Genomic DNA, 22,085 nt, shown 5'->3' with positions numbered 1-22,085 from the left:
TAGACTATTAATTTAACTGTTAACCCTTCCTACGCGGCAAACGGATATATCCATTAGGCCTAATTTTGACCAAAACGGATATATCCTTCAAAGTCTATTTTGTGTTATTTAATAAATTGTAGTTGCCGTAGAATCCGCTAGAGTTCAAGGGAGTGTTGAATACTTGTTCCGAAAAGCAGATGTTACAGTTTGGCACATCGCAGTGGTGGGAGGGTGTGGCTTTGTCCCTCGTGGCGTGATTTAGCCTCAGTCTGCAGCGAACCATTACGCGGTAAACGGATATATCCCGGCATGGCATATTTTAGTGTTTAACGCTGTTTTGCCATATTTCCTTATTTACTGTTCGTGTTCCATATTTGTAAACATGTTTCAATTTAGTTCTTTAGTCTTTTGTAAAAAATATTAATTTTAGTTTATTGAAAATATTTTTAGAAATTCAAGTAAAAAGGTAGTTTTTCAATTTTTTGTAAAATTTGAAAATTTGTTAAAAAATATAGGGGTCTGATTACTTTGTGATACTGTATTATTTTTTATTCCTAATAGCCACCACTAACTAAAAAAAATTAGAGTTGGTAAAATGTAAAAAATATTTTAAAGTTAATTACGCGTTATGAGTCAAAATTTAAAGATAAATTCCGCGTGGGAAGAGTTAAATTAATCCACTGGTTAGCAGTTTAACAACATTGGTAACAAGAAAACTAAGTAAGATAAGACTTCACTATACTTGATATGACATTTCTTACTTATTTTGATCTGACTAGTCATATTTTTGTAGAGTAATATAAGGACACGCTGAATTTAAAGTTTTATGTTGCGTTTCTTTTTGAGAGTTGTATACAATTATAGAGATTTTTAACAAGGTATCTATTTTAAGTATTTCAGTAACACTAGAAGGGTTATAATAAATCAAATATAAAGGAGTTTATGTATTGAGCTATCAAGGTAATTCGTATATTAAGTGTTTATATGAGATTCACATTTTTACAATTTTGCTTGGAACAATCCATCTGTAATCCATGTCATCGTAGCAGGGAAAAAAGTCAAAATCTCTTGGGACAAGAAGCTTATAAATTGCGCTTAGTCCTGTAAGAACCTTAGCGCTGCTTCCGGAGTGACAGGATATTCAGGATGGGTAAGGTTAGGGGGTAGAGGCCGCCTCCTATCGAGATCCATGAGGAAGAATTAGGGTACTAATCTTAAAGTCGTGTCCCTCCGGAAGAAGGAGAAGCCAGCTCTGAATCAGCATCTCCAGTCAAAACAGGCAGGGAGTGGCACACCCTTGTTAAGGTTAGCAAGAACCTCTGATAGGGAACGAACCCCACCAAACTCCATCAGTCATCTCCCGTAGTAGACTAGACCTATCAAATTACCCTTGCACTCCAGAATCTTGACATTTGCAGTTAGTGATGTGCTAGTCCTGGACATCCATAAGGTTACCCAGATTTAAGTGACACATCGGTTTTTGCTGTGCCCAGTGATAGGTCCAACTAGAAGGTATAAACCAGCCTGAATTATTATATAGGATTGCAGAAAGCACTGTTTAGGCAAGAAGATGCATTGTATTGGATTTCCGACACTTAATAAAGACATATTTCCTTACATACATGAAAAAACCGAGTTTTGTTAGTGCACAGTAACCGAACACAATTTTGTTTAATATCATATGAAATTCTCATATATTTACTTTATTTGTTTATTATTGTGTAATGCTTGTGGGATTCTTGCAGCCTGCTGTGGGAGTACAATGCCTGCTCTCATAGTGCTATTGTTGTGCAAGAGCTTCTTGTCAGATTTCAATGGGATATTTCTGACTATATTGTATAAACTGCAACCGACCACTGAGCAACTTCCACACATTTCCTGAACTGAAGTAGTGGCTATGGGAGTAGACCTCCTAGACAAATGACAAGCTCCAAAACACCATGAACATCTATCTAAAGTCACTGGTGGCAATGTTCTGTGGAGAGGGCAGTTTGACCACCAATTGACAAACACTTCAAAAGAAACTGCTCACAAAGAAACCTGCACAGAAGCAAATTTCTGAGCAGTACCATGCAGAAGGGGCCTCTCTCCGGCGGGGAGTTGGGGTGGGGAGTGGGACCAGCACCTTCTTGTATCTGTTAATCAGCTGTGTGGATCGTGTCTCACTCGCACAGTTTTATTTACTTTACTGCAACTACTTCACCTGCTCTATAACCATATTATATTTTTGTGTGTAGGCATATACAAGTGTCACAGTCTAAGCGTAAAATATTAATTGAACAGACTCATGTAGCCATACACGGGGTGAACGAGTGATCCGGATCAGAATGTTTCAAAAGACCCGTTCACCTCGAACGTTTCGTTCACTTTTTCCTGCCAACTGAATAAATTTGATATTTTTTTTCAAACCAGATATATTATTTTTCATGATCGTTAAAACTTAAAATATTATTTTTAAGCTCATTTTAAAATGATTATCCATGAAAAATAGCCTAACATCATATGGAACTAACTAAAACTATAGAGGTTATGTGTTAGGTTACACTAGGTTCCCAAAATTGTTCAGTCGTTACTTTTGTTCACTGCTAATCAATTAAAACAGAGATTACCTTTATAAAAGGAACAAAGGATGTAAGTAGCTTTTCTTAACAAATAAATTATTTTATCATTTGAATTACATTTATAACCTATCAGAAGTTGGGGGAAATCAGCTCTTGACGTCAGGAAGCTTCTCTACTCGCTATTCCTGTCCACCGGTTATCAGGTTTTCATACGTCCTTCTCTGTTCATGCTTGCAGTTTATGGAACTCACTCCCTGACTATATCAGAAATATCAAGAGCCATGCTCGCTTCAGGACAATGGTCGGGGACTGGTTGTGGGCTGTGTAGGGATGGTGGTTGGTGGTACCTATGGAATGCATGTGGATGAATTAAGTTTTAAATAATTACTGCTATATTTGATTTACAATTTGATTTTATCAATCTGAATATATTTGTTCTTATTGTAATGTGTTTTGTATCAATGTTATTTCTGCATATATAGCTTAGTTTAATATGTTCTTTATATTTGTTTAGTATGATTGTATGTATATTTTTTCATAATATTTTGAGGTTGAGTGGAAGAGAGGTTTAACAACCCTAACTTCACCTCAAAAACAAAGATATATTTCATTTCATTAAAAATATAACAAATTGTACATGGATAAAATTACAATTCAGATAACATGTATGTGACTGAATAGTTCACTTTCAGACTGCACCTGAGACTTGAATGTGGTGTCTGCGGACATTATGGGACCCATAATCCCTTCTTTTGAGAGGAGTTGTCCTCTGTCAGATAGAAAATACAAGGTGTAACCTGGTAGACTTGGGCCAATAAACTTGCACAATCTGTTGGTGGCTAAATAAAATGCATACCACCCCAAAAATGAGAAACTCTTGGTATGTTTCATGAGTTTATCATAGACATAGGCAATACTCAGCTTGTCAAAGTAGGTGACCAGAGATCAGGGCTTAAGAGGGTGGCAAGCGGGGTTCCCCAGGGCTCAGTCTTGGGCCCCTTCTTGTTTACTGTCTTCATTAATGATCTCCCTAAATTTGTCCCTGGTAAGGTTGTCTTGTATGCTGATGATACTACTCTGTTATCATCAGACAGAGACTCAAAATTAAATGATGTCATTATGGGCTATATAAGGGAAAGGTCCTATCTCTGGTTCTCTGCTAATAAATTAACTGTTAATAATAACAAGACCGAGGAAATTGTCTTAGTTTACGTATATTCTGAAAATAAGTCTGTAAAACTACTTGGTATCAATTTTAGACTCAAAGCTTAGCTGAGGAATCCATACAAAACATTTATGTATTAGATTAGCAAGACTAATATTTCTACTAACAAAACTAAAATTGTATAAAAGTCTTAATCTTATCATTAGTGCATAGTACGCTTTTTTAATGTACACCTTCTGTATGGGGTTTTACTGTGGGGCAACTCTAGTGGGGCCAAGACTGTGTTTAAGTGGCAAAAGAAAGCTATACGCTGCATAGTAGGAATTAGCGACAATGAGTCCTGTAGGCCATTTTTTGAAGAACTGGGTATACTTACGCTTCCATGTTTGTACGAGGGTCGTCCATAAAGTAACCGCCGTTTGGGCGTGGCGCGATAAGTAGTGGGGGTAGCGCCGCCATTCTCACATCGGCGTGCGCAGCCGTTCAGTACGCTTCTAGCTGAGCAAAGGAGAGCATCGTGCGATCACGCGTTCTTTTGTTACAACGTAAAAACATGAGCGCCGTGATAGAAAATCCCGCCAAGTGTGAAGTGCATGGTGTAATAAGATTTCTGTGGTTGAAAAGTTACATAGCAGCTGAAATTCATCGTAAATAGAGTGCGGTGTATGGCCCAAACATTATGAGCGAAGGTGTAGTCCGTCAATAGGTTCGTTTTTTTAAAAATGGAAGAACGAACGTTCACGATGAAGACCGGAGTGGTAGGCCATCTCTCGTCAGTGATGACTTGGTGAACAAAGTGGATGAGAAAGTTCGCGAGAAACAGAATTTATGGAGCGTGGTACGACCATTACAGCTGCAGCTTACTGTGAAACCTTAAAGCGGCTACGACGAGCGATTCAAAACAAGCGTCGTGGTCTTCTGACATCTGGTGTTGTGTTTGTCCATGACAACGCCCGCCCTCATACAGCTCAAAGAACAACAGAATTTTTGGAAAAGTTCAAATGGGACGTTTTTGACCACCGCCCCCTACAGCCCGGACTTGGCTCCCAGTAATTTCCATCTTTTCCCGTACATGAAGTGGTGGCTTGCATCTCAGAGGTTTGCGAGTGATGAAGAGCTTCAAAACGCTGTGACAGGTTGGCTACGTTTTCAGGCGGCAGATGTTTTTAAAGACGGAATTTCAAAAACTGTTAAAAGATATGATAAGTGCTTGAATTTGTATGGTGAATATGTAAAAAAGTAGAGAAAAGCTGTAGTTTTAAAATTTATATAATAAACTTTTTGTATCTCAACTGGTTTATTTTTTATTTCAAAAACGGAGGTTACTTTGTGGACGACCCTCGTATATATTACACAGTTTAGTTTTTGTTAAGGAAAATCTCGACTCTTTCAATCTTAGAAGCTTTAACCATGAACACAACACTAGAATTAAAAATACAATTGATGTACAATATGCTAGGTTAAGTAAAACTCAACAGAACTATGCAATAACCGGAGCTAGGCTATTCAATAAGTTACCTTTAAGTGCTAGATCAATTTCTGTTGGTAGGTTTAAGAAGGTTGTTGAAGAGTGGCTCAAGAGAAAAACGTTTTAATCTGTAGATGAGATTTTTAATGTTAATTTTAGTGACTTACAATTTTAAACTTTTAACATAGATATAGATTGTATTTATTTTAGGCTCTGTAGGCCTATATAGTGATATTTTAATATCATATTTGACTTTGTCAATACAATTTTGTAATTGTTGGACGACAATAAAATGATTCTGATTCTGATTCTGATAACAGGAAGTAAATCACAATGGAGTTTACAAGGTCTCTTAAAACCACATGAGAACATCAAATAACCCTTCAGTAGACATTTTGAAATGTATATTCCAAGAAAGGATTGGCTAAATGGACAATAGTCAATAGTCAGCAGTGTTACTGATCATTTGTATCACTGAACAATGCCAACAAATCTACAGAAAAAATTCTGTTTCCTCACAGTGTACTTGTGTTGTGTGTTTGGAAAGACCAATTTCGTTATGGTGTCATCAAAAAGCATTTTTAGACTATAATCTTCTACGATTTTAGTAGGTTAGTCTCAAGAGGAGCACTCAGAATTTCAAAAGAGCCGTAATTCGCTTTGGAAGAACAAAAATTAAGGAAGGCTACATTCTGCTGATACTCCATAAAAGATTGATTGAGTACCGACACTACCCTTATTCAATAATTGAAGCTTCCCTAGGGATTAGATCAGTAGCAGTGTCAATAACATTACATGACTTTTTAAAAGTCAGAAAAACATTTTTGATATCTCATGAATCAACTGGAAGACCCTCAGGTTAATAATGATGGTCATCAGATTATTTCCAAAATTTTTATGAGATGTACAAACCATTTTATAATGTTCCGACTCTAGGAGAGAGTCGCGTATGGAGACGAGCATCCCCCTACAATAGTCAAAAAACAAGAATCGTGAAGAAAGTAATGTATGTTGTTTTCTTCAGGAGTACAGGACTGGTGAAGGTACAGTGCTAAACAATGTTTGCCAAGCATTCTTCATGTCTTGAAAATTTATTAAGTGTTTAATGTGCCTCTTCTTGCACTGCTGCAAAACTTTTGAGTTTTTGGTGGAAAATGGATCAAACCGATGAAACACCCCCATTTCACTACGTGCGACTTCTAGTTATTCTTATATCTGAAGAAATATTTGCACAATCATTGTTTCTTTTCGGTAGCTGAAATTAATGATGAGATTTTTAAATACTTTTACTGCATTCCAAAAATTGAGTGGCTGAATGTTTTCAACAAGTGAAAAATCCGACTTGAAAAGTGCATTGATACTGGAGGAGGTTACTTTTGATCATTGAACGTTTGGTAAGTCTAGCACAAAAACTCTTCATACATCTCAAAACTTTCAGGGTTACCCTTATATACCCATCTGTTATATGTTTATAAATTAACTAGCAGTTACCCGCGGCTTCGCACGCAATTTCACAGGTTTTGCACCTGTATGAGCACTTTTGGTTCGAGTAAATTATATTTCCGACGCCAATGTTAAGTTTGCCTTCTTCCCATGATCAACAAAATGTGTTAAAATATATATTTATGGTCATTTTAATTACTCCGGTATTAGAATATTTTGTTCCAAAGCTGGTTTTGCCTCTCTCCCGAACAAGAAAATGTATACATACATACACAGCTCTGAGAAGCCTACTTATGTCAAGGGCAGTTTAGATATCTTTCAAAACTGCTTTTAATTGTATAGTAAAAGTTAAGACATTTTCTCTTATATAAGCACTGCTAGCAGTTACCCGCTGCTTTGCATGCAATTTAGTAGGCGTTGCACGTTTATAACCACTGCTAGTTAGAGTGAACTATATTTCCGACGCCTTGTTTTCACGATCAAGAAAATTCGTCAAAAAGTTTATAATTGTGGCCATTGTAATTTACTGGTAATTGTGGTATATTTTGTTCCACTTTTTATTCTGTTTGTTTTCCGATCAAATATATATATAACACAGATAAGAGAAGCCTACTTCTGTCAAACAAAAACTAATTTTTATTGATTACAAGTGTGCTTGGGAAATTGTGTAATTTTGGTTATTTTCTAATTTACTCAGATTACAACTAAGATTATTTTACCTCAAGTGAAAGATCTTCATTCCTTCCAACATCGGACAACACAGACATCTGCAAAAAACACAAGTAAACATTAAACATAATTGCAAAATACAAAAACAGCTCTAGTTAATATGGTTATATTAGATAGGATCAATGATTTTCTAGTAATTAAAAAGCTACAAAATGGCTGATTTACATAAAATAGGAGGTAAATCATGACATAAAATCAACTTGTATTCAGAAAACAAAGGAGCTTTTAGATATTTGTACTCTGAGGACTTACAGTAGCTTACTGTAAGATACAACCAACTCCAAACTCTCAGACATGACTTTATAGAGACATGAGTCTTTACAGAGACAACTATAAAAGATGACCAAAAACCAATCTATCCAAGTCACATAGATATGCATAGAGGTAATATGGCATATAATTAATAATGGTTTTTAACCCTTCCCATGCCACTAATGAATTCCATAATTCTCCTTTAATGCCAAGGCATTTATAACATATAGTTTTCTTTAAGTTCAGAGCTAATTTTTATCATAAATATACTATAGGAGGTAAACACAAAAACATAAAAGAGGGTATTTTAATTAAAATTTGCACATTTGTTGATAAAAATCTAAAAATTACTATTTACTATACTGTTAATTTGCTCTAAATTCAAATTCATAATACAATCTAAAAAATTATATAAATTACCAATTATTACAGCATTTTTTTTATCTAAGGTTTCATCTTATCTTATTATCAAGTCAGGCAATGGATATACCTGTATTAGGTTATGGGTCTGTATGACTCCTAAAAACGACAATCAGGGAGCTAGACAAAGAGCACCCCTCTCCTACAGCCGCGGAATGTAGATTGTCTAAAAATACTTCCTAGTCAACCACGATAAGCATGGAGTGTGCGTGTGCGCCTGTCATTTCAAAGGCTTTTTGTGAACTAAAAAACTTTCCAAGAGACACAACGTATAATTTCGGATATAATCGTGTTTGGCGTTTTGGTCAAAGTCTATAATTGGAATATATCCCTCTACGGCGTGGGAAGGGTTGAATTTGAATTTGTACGATATAATACTTGTATTGAACTTGTAACAAACGTAATACTCACTTCTTCTGGCTGTTCCTTTGGACTCCCCCACACAGCTGATGTAGACGCCTGCTCTTTTACGTCATCAGCGTCTACACATCAATAAAAACAGAATATTAACAATAAGCTTGGAAAACTAAAATGTATTGTGGAAATTTAATAAAAATGTGAAGACTTATCTCCTGGAATGTGGAGACGTGTTTGTATGAAGCGATCCAAAAAAAGTTGGTGACTAAGAAGCTCAAAATGAACTCTACATAATTTTGACATCACAAACACCCAGAATACAAAATCTAGCGTAATCTAGTTAAAGATGTCTTCTCATTTTCTCATCAGGCACACAAATGAGTGCACTAGGATATTTTAGACACAATCTCTAAACACGGTGGAGCACTTAGGTTCCTAAACATAACGTGCTATGGTAGAAAAGATTGAATCAATATGAATGTTGTGTCTAACTCCAGTTCGCCTTCCTCTTAGCGCAGCTCACAATCGTGCACCTGATGAGACAATGAGAATATCTCTTCACCTAGATTACACTATATTTTGTAGACTGGGTGTATCTCAAGTGAAAATGATGTAGAGTTCATTTTCAGCTTTTTCGTAACCGAGTTTTATTGGATCTCTTCAGATGAACATGAGTCCAGATTCCAGGAATAAGTCTGTACTAAGAGGAAGGTGAACTGGAGCAAAACCCAACATTCACATGTATTCAATCCTTCCCACCATAGTTACGTTAATAAAAATGGTTTGTAGCCTATTTTAAATGATTTTTCATTATGGTTTTAGATTGAAAAACTTTTAAGAACGCCTAAAAAATTATTAGACTGTATCAGTGAAAAAAGATGATATAGTAAAATTTATAGTTAAAATAAATAGTTTAAATCACATTTTTTTCACACAAAAAAAATGTTTAACACATTCGAGTCTACGCTCGAGCCAGACTCGAGTGCCATTGTTTAAACCCCCGGCCGGCGCTCGAGCGTGACTCGAGCACAGCTTTGCCGATTGATATACGGAGTTGCTCGAGTGATATTCGAGTGCCGTCTGCTGCATTAGAAAGCCAGCTTTAATGGTTAGTTCAGAAAATTCCGCTAGGCGCTACTACGTCATACCCGCTTGAGGCTTTTGTTTATCCACTGACGTGGCCTGGCGCGTTGTCAGTCTGTCTACAACAACAATCATTTTTTTAGCATTTGAAATTTTTTTGGCAATTAAAATAATTATTTGTAAATATGTATATAGTAAATGCCAATAAAAAAATTGAAATTACTTGTTTTATTTATTCAAAAGTTAGTTTTCAAGTAACACAAGACATGCGGGAGTTTTTATTTTTCTTAAAAAAATGTAAGTTTTGAAATTTTTTTAAAAATTAATTAGATTTTATAGGAATACAGTTTTACATATCATTTTAAAGAGGAAAGAAAGAACTTTCAAGAAAATATAATATCTTATACATAATATTTAACAGTTTTCTAAAAAAAAAATCTGAAAACCAATTAATTTATGCAGACCGGGTTATAAAAACAGCAAATAGCGAGCCAGACTCCAAAGTGTTAAAGCTGTAAGAGAAACTGATTCAGAGGCTTGAATGAACATCAAGCTTACACAGTAAAAGGAAAGCTATTAAGCAAATGTGAATAGCTTTTCTTTCAGTAGACATATTTACAGTAGTGCTGTTTTAATGTATCAGTCATGCATTGCACTGCTAGCCTCATACTGAACCAACGCAGCCAGTTCAAGACAGTTTCGGCTGTTACTAGTTAGCAAAATTATGTCTGTTGTTGGACTGAACCTTATCTAGAATTGGGGCCAATGATAGAAGGTACTAGTGACCAAGCAAAACTCTTTAAATATATGGACTCTCATAATTTTGTTCCCTTTTTCCGACTCGAGAACTTAACTATTATTATTAATATGGGCAATTAATATGTGTTACAGCACAAGGGGTTTTTTTACTACCAAACGTGTTGTAGGTGTTTCAAAGACAGCAGCTTAGCTTGATTATTTTAATTTATGCTATGATTTTTACACCACTAATAAATCCATTAACTTTCATATAACTCCCAGACAAGTAAATAAATTTTGTTTCTTTAAGTTCAAAGCTAGTTTTTATTATAGTTAAATTATAAAAGGTAAAAGCAAAAAAAATAAATAAAACATGGCATTTTACTTAAAATTAACATATTATTTATAGATACCAATAAAAAAGAACTATTTACAAAACTGTTCATTTTAAATAAATTTTAATTTCATTGTAAAATATAATTAAACTTTTAAATTTTAGTTTAATTTGTAATATATATTTTAATTATTACTATAAAACAAGATAAATATTTCAAACTAATCATAACACTACCACACAATGAAGAATAATAACGAAATATGTAGTAAACTAGCTGTTTCCCGCGGCTTCGCACGCGTCTCTTAAGCTTTGCCCGTATATTTCTTTGCCTTCAAATAGTGTTTGGATATTTTAATATACGTAACTACTGTGTTGTAATTGCAGTTTATAATGTGCAGGCGCTTTGATAACTTTTATATCTTGCAGTACAGCCTGGTGGTTAGTTACATCAATGGGCATTGCGTATAAACCTTCTACATAGAAAAATACAAATTTTCATAGTGATCGGTCCAATAGTTTCTGAGTCTATAAAGGACAAACACACAAACATTCATTTTTATATATTATGATTGCAGAAACAGTTTAAACAAAATTTGTCGTTTCTCTTAAGCTTACTCTATGCTTTAAAACTATAAGTGTAAAGAAATTTATATATAAATATATTTTTTGTCGCATTATATATGTTTACAAAGAACAGCTGATTAAAAATTTGAAAAGACTCTTTCACTTAATAACATATGTTTGCTGCAATGCATTTCTTACGGGTATTTCTGTAACCAGTGGGGCGGAATCCTGAATCGGGAAAGGGATAAAAAGTATCCTATAACCTTCTACAGATCAAGACGAACAAATTAAAAAAAAAATTAGGCGAATCCGTCCAGCCGTTTGTGAGTGATGCTGTTACACACGAACAGTTTCATTTTTATATATATAGATGTGCACTCGTGACAACCGAGAAAGCAGTAATACATGCCACGGATATGTTTGGTTATGGCTTTATAGGAGACGCAGAACTGACGAGCAGGTGGTCAGAGTTAGACAAAAGGCGCTTCCCTCCCCCTGCCGCAGAGTGAAGGTCGTTTATAAATACTTCCTTGGCAACCGTGATAAGCATGGAGCATCACATGGAGCGTGCACCAGGCATTTCAAAGGCCTTTTGTGAACTATAAAACTCTCCAAGAGACATAACCTATAATATCGGATACAACTGTATTTGGCATTTTGATCAAAGTCTACCATTCTAATATACCTGTCTAAGGTGTGGGAAGGGTTAATAATGGCTGACTCCACGTTCGCAGGGGAAGTAAAACCAATGCTGCCTATTAATGTGTATTTTTCCTTGATACCAATCATTTCAACTAACCATTTGATGGTGGTGCATGTTCCTCCATGGAATTTGACTGAACACTGTCACTGTCAAAGTCTAACTTTCTACCGTAGTTGAATTTCACTTTCAAGAACATATAGAGCTATAGACTTGAAACATTTTACATTTTGCAATCACTATTCCTCTTCTGACAGTCTGACTGTCTATAAGTTATCTTGAGAATGAATTCATCCGTGCACTTTTATTTTGCATGAAACATAGACAAGATTGAGGTTGAGTGGTAGAGAGGGCTAAATAGCCCTAACTCCGCCTCTTAAATAAAGGCATATTTCATTTTCATTTTCATTTTCAAGATTGAGATTGCTGATAGGACATGTCCCTCCATAATATTTAGCTCAGGGAGCTGGTCAAATTTCTCTTCTGGCTGTCTGAGAAGGGGAAAAATTATTGTCATGCTTATTCTCCTATGCCTGTCTGTCCGCAGGATATTTCGAGAATTAAAAGAGCCGTTATTTGATGTTATGTGACATATGGTCTGGTGTACCCCTATATTGTATATAATTAGTTCTATCAAAATCAAATTTTTTTGAACTGCTACGGAAAAACTTATCGGCTAAATTCTAGTTAACCTTAAATCGGCCAAGTCTCTACAAACTGTATCACTGTTGAACTATGTGTGGACTACAATGCTTTTCTGGATAGGAGAATGACGAGTGTAGTATTTTTTCCGTGAGCAAAACACAATAACAGTGACTTGGTGTATACCATTTGGCTATACATGTTTATTTAACTGTGTAATATTACCAATCCATTCATTTATCGTTTCAGTAAATCTGTAAAACCTAAATGGTTGTAAAGCTTGTGAGACATGGCCTTGCAGAATCCACCCTGAATACCTGTAACTGGTTTCTATCTTCATGCCCTCTAAAAAAGAAAAGTTTTGTCAACCATAGTAGGCCTAGATATAAGTCAAAAAGCTTAAAGTTGAACTGGTACACTCCTCTGCTAAGGGAAATAAGGCTATTGCTAGACTTAAGTCATGAAAAAGGAAGGACTGATCCTCAGTGCATGGCAATTCATGGTAGGCTTAAGAAAATGTATAGGCAGGAAATTATTTTGGCTAAAAAAAGAGCAAATGAAAAGTTTATTTTTGAGTCACACAATAAATGTAAAGCTGCATGGAAAGTTATAAACGCTGAAACAGGTCGTGTGCCTAACAAAGCCAAAGAAAAAATCCCAATAACAGCTGATGATTTTAATAGCTTTTTTATTAATGTTGTTAATGTGTTAAAAAATAACTGTGATATTTTAGATGTAGCAAGTTCTGTTGATATGTTGAAATCGTCAGGTATTAAACCCCCTGGCCTAACTAGTTTTAAGTGGACAGTTGTAAATAGTAGAGATGTATATAGTTCTGTGTATAGGTTAAGTAATTCCAGATCAGAAGATGTCTATGGACTTTCCAACTTTGTATTAAAGGAAATTTTAGTTGCTATAATCTATCCTTTAACACAGCTGATAAACTGGGTGCTTACTGATGGAATATATCCACAGTGCCTTAAAATAACAATAACAGTACCTATACATAAGAAGGGTGACAAAATGAATTTAAACAATTACCGGCCTATTGCCCTAGTACCCGTTATATCAAAGTTAATAGAGACTATTGTGAAAAACCAATTGGAATATTACTTTGAGTACAATAATTTGATTTCTTCATCTCAGTATGGGTTTAGGAAAAATCTGTCAACTGTTAAAGCTGTAGAAAATATTGTCTCTTATGTATTGAATAGCTTTGAAAATAAGGAAGAAACAGCTGCTGTGTTATTGGATTTAAGTAAGGCATTTGACGTTGTACCTCATGATGAACTCATTCAAAAATTGAAATATTATGGTCTGGAGAACAATGCTTTGTCTTTGATTATGTCTTATTTGAGCAATAGACTTCAGCTTGTCAAAGTAGGTGACCAGAGATCAGGACTTAAGAGGGTGGCAAGCGGGGTTCCCCAGGGCTCAGTCTTGGGCCCCTTCTTGTTTACTGTCTTCATTAATGATCTCCCTAAATTTGTCCCTGGTAAGGTTGTCTTGTATGCTCATGATACTACTCTGTTATCATCAGACAGAGACTCAAAATTAAATGATGTCGTTATGGGCTATATGAGGGAAAGGTCCTATCTCTGGTTCTCTGCTAATAAATTAACTGTGAATAATAACAAGACCGAGGAAATTGTCTTTAGTTTACGTAATTCTGTAAATAAGTCTGTAAAACTACTTGGTATCAATTTAGACTCAAAGCTTAGCTGGGGAATCCATACAAACTATTTATGTATTAGATTGGCAAGAGTAATATTTCTACTAAAAAAACTAAAATTGTATACAAGTCTTAATCTTGTCATAAGTGCATATTACGCTTTCTTTAATGTACACCTTCTGTATAGGGTTTTACTGTGGGGCAACTCTAGTGGAGCCAAGACTGTGTTTAAGTGGCAAAAGAAAGCTATACGCTGCATAGTAGGAATTAGCGACAATGAGTCCTGTAGGCCATTTTTTTAAGAACTGGGTATACTTACGCTTCCATGTTTGTATATATTACACAGTTTAGTTTTTGTTAAGGAAAATCTCGACTCTTTCAATCTTAGAAGCTTTAACCATGAACACACACTAGAATTAAAAATACAATTGATGTGCAATATGCTAGGTTAAGTAAAACTCAACAGAACTATGCAATAACCGGAGCTAGGCTATTCAATAAGTTACCATTAAGTGCTAGATCAATTTCTGTTGGTAGGTTTAAGAATGTTGTTGCAGAGTGGCTCAAGAGAAAAACATTTTATTGTGTAGATGAGATTTTTAATGCTAATTTTAGTGACTTACAATTTTAAAATTTTAAACAATTTTAAACTTTTAACATAGATATAGATTGCATTTATTTTAGGCTCTGTAGGCCTACTTAGTGATATTTTTAATATCATATTTGACTTTGTCAATACAATTTTGTAATTGTTGGACGACAATAAAATGATTCTGATTCTGATTAGATTTCTTTTTTTTGTGTGCACATTGGGTAAGTGCTCTAATTAGAAGCTCCCGGGATTGTGACTGATCTGAGTGTGACACCTCCTGAGCCCATGCAAGAACACAATTATTTTTGTTGGAGCCCAGTCGAGAACTTACACCTAAAGCAGTAATACACGCCACGGATATGTTTGGTTATGGCTCTGTAGGAGACGCAGAACTGACGAGCAGGTGGTCAGAGTTAGACAAAGGGTGCTCCCCTTCCCCTGCCACAGAGTGAAGGTCGTTTATAAATACTTCTTTGGCAACCGCGATAAGCACGGAGCGTGCACCAGGCATTTCGAAGGCCTTATGTGAACTAAAAAACTCTCCAAGAGACATAATCTATAATATCCGATATAACTGTATTTGGCGTTTTGGTCAAAGTCTACCATTCTAATATATCCCGTTTACGGCCTGGGAAGGGTTAAGAATTCTTTGTACAAAATTCTACCAGGTGACATTATTAAGAAATGGATAGATGTTTTTGCAAACAGGAACTTGCTATCAGAGAGATGATATCTATTGTAAACTTCTTCCAAACATTCTTAACCTCCAATTTTCTACCATACTGATAAATGAAGTGCTCATACCCATCGTCACGGAGCTGTTGACCAGTGATGGGTCTGTTTGCAGCAAGTCGTCCTCATCGGGTGGGACAGAAGTGACGTTTTCCAGAGGAACATCCGGAGACAATTTATCCACTGGGATCTCCTCCACTGCAGACGGTTGCAAGTGAACAAACCTGGAGAAAATATTATTTATATTATTATAATTTGTATTTCAAAAGAACATTGCACCAAATAGAAGCTTTTATTTCTGTAAATTGAATTAGTCTCTGACGAGAGTAGTATCTTTCAATGTCTAAGCAACCGGTATTCAGTAAACACACAGTACAACCTCGTTTATCCTCATAATTCGGAATCACTATAGATAACCAGAAATGTATTTGTTAGAAATATAACAATAAAGAGGAACAGTTTCATTTCTCAGATATCTTTTTGGTCAGAAAGTTTGGTACACTGTTTACAAAAAGTACAATCGCACATATGTTTCAGAGGCCTTTATTTCTGCTGACAAAATGTTGGAATGTTGCTCAAAATAAACCAGAAGCCGGTCTAGCTGTAGCTTGGCATCAGAATGAATCATGACATTTCATCCAGGTCTTCATCTTCAGAACCGTTTTTACTGTCCTCAGGTATCTTAGAAGATTAGCTGATGATACAATTCCTATGCTGTTGATAGCACCAATGCTATTTATTGTAAACCCAATTATTTACATCTTCCAAATTTTCAATTATCTCCACTAGGCCTACTACAACACTGTTAATAGTGTAACAATGTAGCGGTTGGTTGCGTAAAGCGATCTGAACCGGCTGAGTTTAGACTGCCATGAGACAGGTTGATGACAATGAGTTGTTGCAATAGTAATCCTGGTTGGTGTGAGAGGAACCGTAGGATTATATTTATTATACGTATTTTTGCAACTAAAACAATAATTTCTTCTGTTTATTTCTTTTGATAATAGAAGAAATTAAAGCATTAAACACACATAGATACTGGGTATTTTATTCTTTTTAAGAAGGATTTTTAAGAAAACACAGACTCTTCTCATTGAAAGAATGACCAAGGCTGTGACAAAAACTTTTTTTCTGGCTCAATAAACGATAAGAATGGGATGGGTTAGAGGATTATAATACTAATAGGATTAGGTCGGGCTGCAGCACTGGGCACTGTAGAATTAGCATCCTGATTCAGGAGGATGTTCTGTACATGATCTCTGATCAGATGCCACAAATTTTCCTTTGACCAACCCTTTAGGATTGTGATACCTTGTGTGTTCAAATCCAAATCCGCTGGACTCTTGTCTGCGATTGCTATCAAGTCGTTTCTTCCCTTGCCAGAATCAACAATGTGACTGTTTGTTGATTCCTAGTCATGGGGGGATCCCTGGGAATAAAAGAGCTGGATGCCCTGGCCAACCGGGGCTCAGTGTCAATTATGACGGGCTCTCAACCGTTCTGTGGTGTTCCAAGGTGTAAATCCTTTGGGGCTGTCTCGAAATGGGTTTGCACTAAACATGAGAGAAGGTGGAGGTTGCATCCAGGCATGAGAATGAGCAGAATGGTACTACAGTCGCCTTCCTCCACAGTGGCGTCAAATCTTCTCTCACTAAATAGATCAATGTCCTCTCAGATTATAGGTCTGATCACGGGACATGGTCACCTGAGGAAGCATCTTCACAGAGTCAGAATCCTTCAGCAGGATCTGCTCTGTAGAATGTGTGATGAGCAGGATGAAACTGCCTAACACTTGCTCTCTGATTGCCCTTCAATAGCAAGGGAGCGGTATAACTTTTTTGGTAGTTTGGACAAGGGTAGTGAATTTCCCCAGGAGGACCTGATAGGTTGTTTTCTGCGGTTAATGGAACTGCTGAAATCATAGACTAATAGACCTCATGGTGTGCTTCCGGGGTGTGCAAAAGACCTTTGAGGCTTAAGTGCATGGCAGTAGGCCGCCCCATAGAAGAATAGGATTAGATTATGTACCAGATTGTACTATTTACATAATCTCAACAAAATTAAAAGCATGAAAATATATGAAAAAGCTTTCAAGTTTGTTTTAAAAATAGACAGTCTGCCCTCCTCACGTAGATCCTGGTGAATGAATCATATAAACACCTTATTGTTATATATATTTTCTTATGGACAATTCATTTACCTTTCAAACAAATTAAAAAGGAGCTTTTGATTATCAAAAATAGATTTTAGGTGAATTTTTTTGTAACCTTGCGTTTTAGTAAAAATTATCTCTAGCAATTAACTTTTTTTTATTTTTGTATGGTAAAGTATTAGGTTATTACACATGATGTTGGGTTGTTTCTAAATTCTCTTTTCATCAAAGTATTGAAATTGTAAAATAAAATTTTCTATATTAGTTATTTCACCTCGAACTTTATTTTAATTTTATTTCCGTGGAAATGTTCCTGTTTAAAGTGATTTTTTAATTTTTAAAATTATGTAAATATATGAATGTTAAATAGTTTCTGATTTCATTTATCTTTGAAAAGAAGTAAAAAGGAGCTTTTTATGATCAATAATAAATGTCATGAAAGTTCTTTCTAAAACCTTGCGTTTTCATCCAAAACCCTCTGGCACTTTTCACATATTCACACAAAAATAACTCTGCACTTTTCAAAATGGATTTGATTTTATCTCTGGCACTCAAAGGGTTAATTTGTGAAAATCTGTTTTAACATGTTAGTTTTAGCTTGTTTCATGTTAGCACTGACCCATCTCTCCCCAGCCTGCCACCAGTAAAGATGGATGTAAAGTCAGTCTTGTCTTCCACAGTATAATCCTGCGTCTGGGACTCCCCCCGGACAATCTCCACCCTCAGGATACCATCACGAGGCCAAGAGTTCCTCACGTGCTCCAGGCAGGTGGTGGGGGTCCGGGAGAAGGCTATGTGGATATATACAAGCACGAAGAACGCAGTCATCGCCTGCAAGCACAAATAGTCATGTACGTGCATGTTTCCCCACCAACAGCTATTACTGTTCTTATATGTACACTGAAGTCCAACTTTTGAAACCGCATACATCAACATCTGAAACAAAGAATCAGGCAAGCGCAGATAACTTTTTTATGTTTTTCCACTACAATCAGAATTTATTGATGTCTGAGTTGCCTCAGACAGCTTAGCAGAAATTGTAACAAGTTTCCCTTAGTTGGAGGGGAGAGACTGTCCCACAGGCACAATCTGCTGTCACACGGGACAGCAGTCCCATGGCATGAGTCACACGGGACAGCAGTCCCGTGGCATGAGTCACGTGATGATGTGTTGTCAACAAAGCGTGTCATTGACAAAAAAGACAAGATACAGTGTATCAGAGTTGTGACCTTGGCCTGTGTGTGTTTGGGTGCTCTGCTGATTAAAACGAGCTCAATCACTCCTGAACCTTGAAAAAACTACAAAATGATTTCTTTAAAACAGTTTGCTCTGTAACTGAACCACAATACTTGCTTACATTATTATTAGTATTACTAAGCCATATGAATATTATCTTATAGCCAACAAATCAACAATAAAAATAAAATAATATTTTTCTCTTTTATGTATTTTTAAAAAATTATTCAGGATCCTCTCCCCCCCCCTTTCATATATTCTTGATAACCAATCTACCACATTAATACTATTTAAAAAGAATTCTTTCTAGGGTGGCACTAATTTTGGCACTAATAGGGCAAAGGCAAATGGTTGATAATAATGAACGATTCTCCTTTTGTTCTAAGGATTAGATTTTTTTATAAATACTCTGTAATTATGAAACATAACCATGAGTTAGTGACTTCATCAATAGTTTGTAAACCGGATTTCAAACCATTTGCATTTTGACTGCAAGTATCAAAATAGCTCGTAGTACACTCACTGACGTACCTCTGTTATAGACTTGCAACCAAAGTAATGACAACCAAAACAAAATGTAAAGTAAACAATGTCTTATTTTGCCCATTTAACACCAACAATGGCTTAAAGGTGATTTTTAAACCACCACCAATGGCCAGACAGGCGGGCTGCTTGTAAGGACAGGATGGCTCATCCAAGCAGCAGCCACGCTCGATGTTGCTTGATTCAGTTATCTTGCAATAAGCACCATACAAGCTACACTGCGCCCTTGGCTATACAGTGATATTATGTAGTATTATTAACAGCGTCTGTAACATTCTACTCTCTTATGTTCTAGTATGGCTGTCATTCTGCAAACCAGCCATGGAATCCACTTAATGGATAGACTCTAGAAGGCTTATCACACTAAACTACAGTTACAGTTTATTAAAATCTAAAGCAACTCGGAGCTCTATTTATCTGTAACATTGTCAAACTGTAAAGTTATCAATGTCATACCTTCAGGAGAATAGTGAATTCTATCCATCTCCGAACGGGTCTCGGAAATGTCCTAGCGTATGCGAGAGCAGCTTTGAAGAAAAGTGCATGAAACAGCCTATCCCGAACATTGATCAGTGGGTTTGCGTTAGGGTTGTTGTTATTATTACGTGTTCGGTTGTTGTTGGCCGCATTGTTGTCAGCCGCCGCAGCACCGCCTCCTAGATCCACAGGCATGGCACTCACTTCTTGTAGGAGAGTTCACCTGATAAAAGTCTTGAACATGCTCTCGAGATTGTCCTCCTTCCGCTGAAATCAATCAAAGTATATAATTTGTAGTAGATTTCAAATTATGAAGGCACATTTATTTTCACCGACAAAAAATGGCAAGATATTCTTGTAGATATGTATCAATCATATTACCATTTTTTTATTTTAGAAGCACAGGAGAAACAACTTGTTTTCTTTATAACAAGTTGCAACGCTTATTAACAATACAAAAGGCGGTTTATAACATTGTGAGATTTAGTTCAAACTGAAACCAAGTCACAAAGTTAAAATACAGTGAAATATGTATTTAAAGGTGAATACGAGAATGAAAGCTGATTATTAGATGAATATAAAAGGATGACAGTAAGATGAATATAAAAATGAAGGATGATTATAAGGTGAATATGAATGAAGGATGACTGTGTGGTGAATATGAAAGGATGACAGTAAGATGAATATAAAAATGAAGGATGATTATAAGGTGAATATGAATGAAGGATGACTGTGTGGTGAATATGAAAGGATGACAGTAAGATAAATGTAGAAATGAAGAACAGTTATAAGGTGAATATGAATTAAGGATGCCAGTAAGTTTAATATGGGAATGAAGGATGATTATATAGTGAATATGAATGAAAGAAGTTTATTTATGAATAATATTTGCTAATTTTCTAGCTTGAGAACTGTGTGAACGCTATACCGAAATGACGGCAACAAGAACTTTAAAAAATATATGAAGAATTAAGTGGCCAATCTATTACACTAATAATGTAGTTAAAAGTGTAAAAGAGACAATTTATATTGACATACATCAAATCCAGAATAAGGTACGTATGATTAAATACATTTGTAAAAAACAGAGTACAGTCTGATATTTTCTATTTTTCCATCATGGTTAACCATAATACCAATGTAAAAATATTCGCTAACGCTAAGCCAAAGCCCACGAAGTGACGTGCACAATCATCAAACTCAGTTGTTACCTATATATATATATATTAAGCTTCGTGTAAACTCTCAAGTTTGTAGGTCATATCGTTTTAAGACATCGTGCGGATAGACAGAAACGAAAATTTTCTCCAGCCCTGTGATAAGCTTTATGCTCAGCAGTGTACTAACCCATATTGCATAGTGTATTACCCTAATGATATTGCATAGGGCACCCTTGTATTGTGTATTTACTGTCTTTAATTATCAAGGTCTCAGTACTATACAGGCACACGTAAGTTAAAAAAATTATTACCAGATATTAGCCTACATCAGTAAGATAATATAATGCCTAACGGGTTAATATAATGTTTCAGATATGCCAGCTTCTAAACGGCACAGCCTGCAATGTGTTATAGTGTAGTAGAGACCGTTATAGATTACAATAATACAACTGCAATGTGGCGTGAAGAAGTCCACCTGAACCTTGTGGCCTATGAACCAAAAAGTCTTGTTTACTATTTAATCAATAGTATTTTTATATGTGAATCGTATCCATGCGGTTTTATCAGTTGAAATTAAACTTTGTTATTTCACCTTTGTTGCTTTGTGACCTTTGTTAATCTGCTAACATTTGTATTGGTACTTATCACAATATTCAACCTTCTTCACAGCACTGACGCTAAAATACTCCATACTTTGTTGCATACGTAACCTAAAATGGTACACTTTATTTGAGAAGTACAGGCAATTCAAAAATACCTCTTTTTATAATATACGGATTAGTAGAGTAATCTGCAAATGTACAGAATATGGACAGAAATACAGACAATTTAATTTAGATTCTAATAATTTGCTGATTACATAACTTAACAAACTGTCTCACATTAACATAATCTTGGAACACAATTAACTTGGGATGAGACAATCATATTTTACAATATGAAATGTCAGTGATTATTTTTCCATCTGTCTACATTACATTTGACATAAATATTTATCTTCCCGTAATTTAACTTACTTCCATCAGTAACAATATAATTACAATAGTTTCAAAATGACACCATTAAAAATGTTACGACATT

General features: G+C 35.6%; 1 protein-coding gene across 6 annotated transcripts in view; it reads right to left on the bottom strand.

The window, feature by feature from the left end:
- Nucleotides 1-22,085, bottom strand: part of LOC124355343 (membralin) — a 170,608-nt gene that overhangs the window by 142,325 nt on the left and 6,198 nt on the right. For all 6 annotated transcript variants that reach the window (XM_046806443.1, XM_046806445.1, XM_046806441.1 and 3 more), the window contains 5 exons: nucleotides 19,825-20,112; nucleotides 18,209-18,420; nucleotides 15,510-15,661; nucleotides 8,432-8,502; nucleotides 7,339-7,386 (listed from right to left, as the gene is read on the bottom strand). In XM_046806443.1, coding sequence (XP_046662399.1) covers nucleotides 7,339-7,386; nucleotides 8,432-8,502; nucleotides 15,510-15,661; nucleotides 18,209-18,420; nucleotides 19,825-20,040 — 699 coding nt within the window. In that variant the 5' untranslated portion in view covers nucleotides 20,041-20,112. The remainder of the gene's footprint in view (nucleotides 1-7,338; nucleotides 7,387-8,431; nucleotides 8,503-15,509; nucleotides 15,662-18,208; nucleotides 18,421-19,824; nucleotides 20,113-22,085) is intronic.

The sequence above is a fragment of the Homalodisca vitripennis genome, chromosome 2 (genome assembly GCF_021130785.1).
Source record: "Homalodisca vitripennis isolate AUS2020 chromosome 2, UT_GWSS_2.1, whole genome shotgun sequence".
Classification (NCBI taxonomy): domain Eukaryota; kingdom Metazoa; phylum Arthropoda; class Insecta; order Hemiptera; family Cicadellidae; genus Homalodisca; species Homalodisca vitripennis.
Note: the sequence above shows the minus strand (reverse complement) of the source record. Positions and strands in the feature narration are given on the sequence as shown.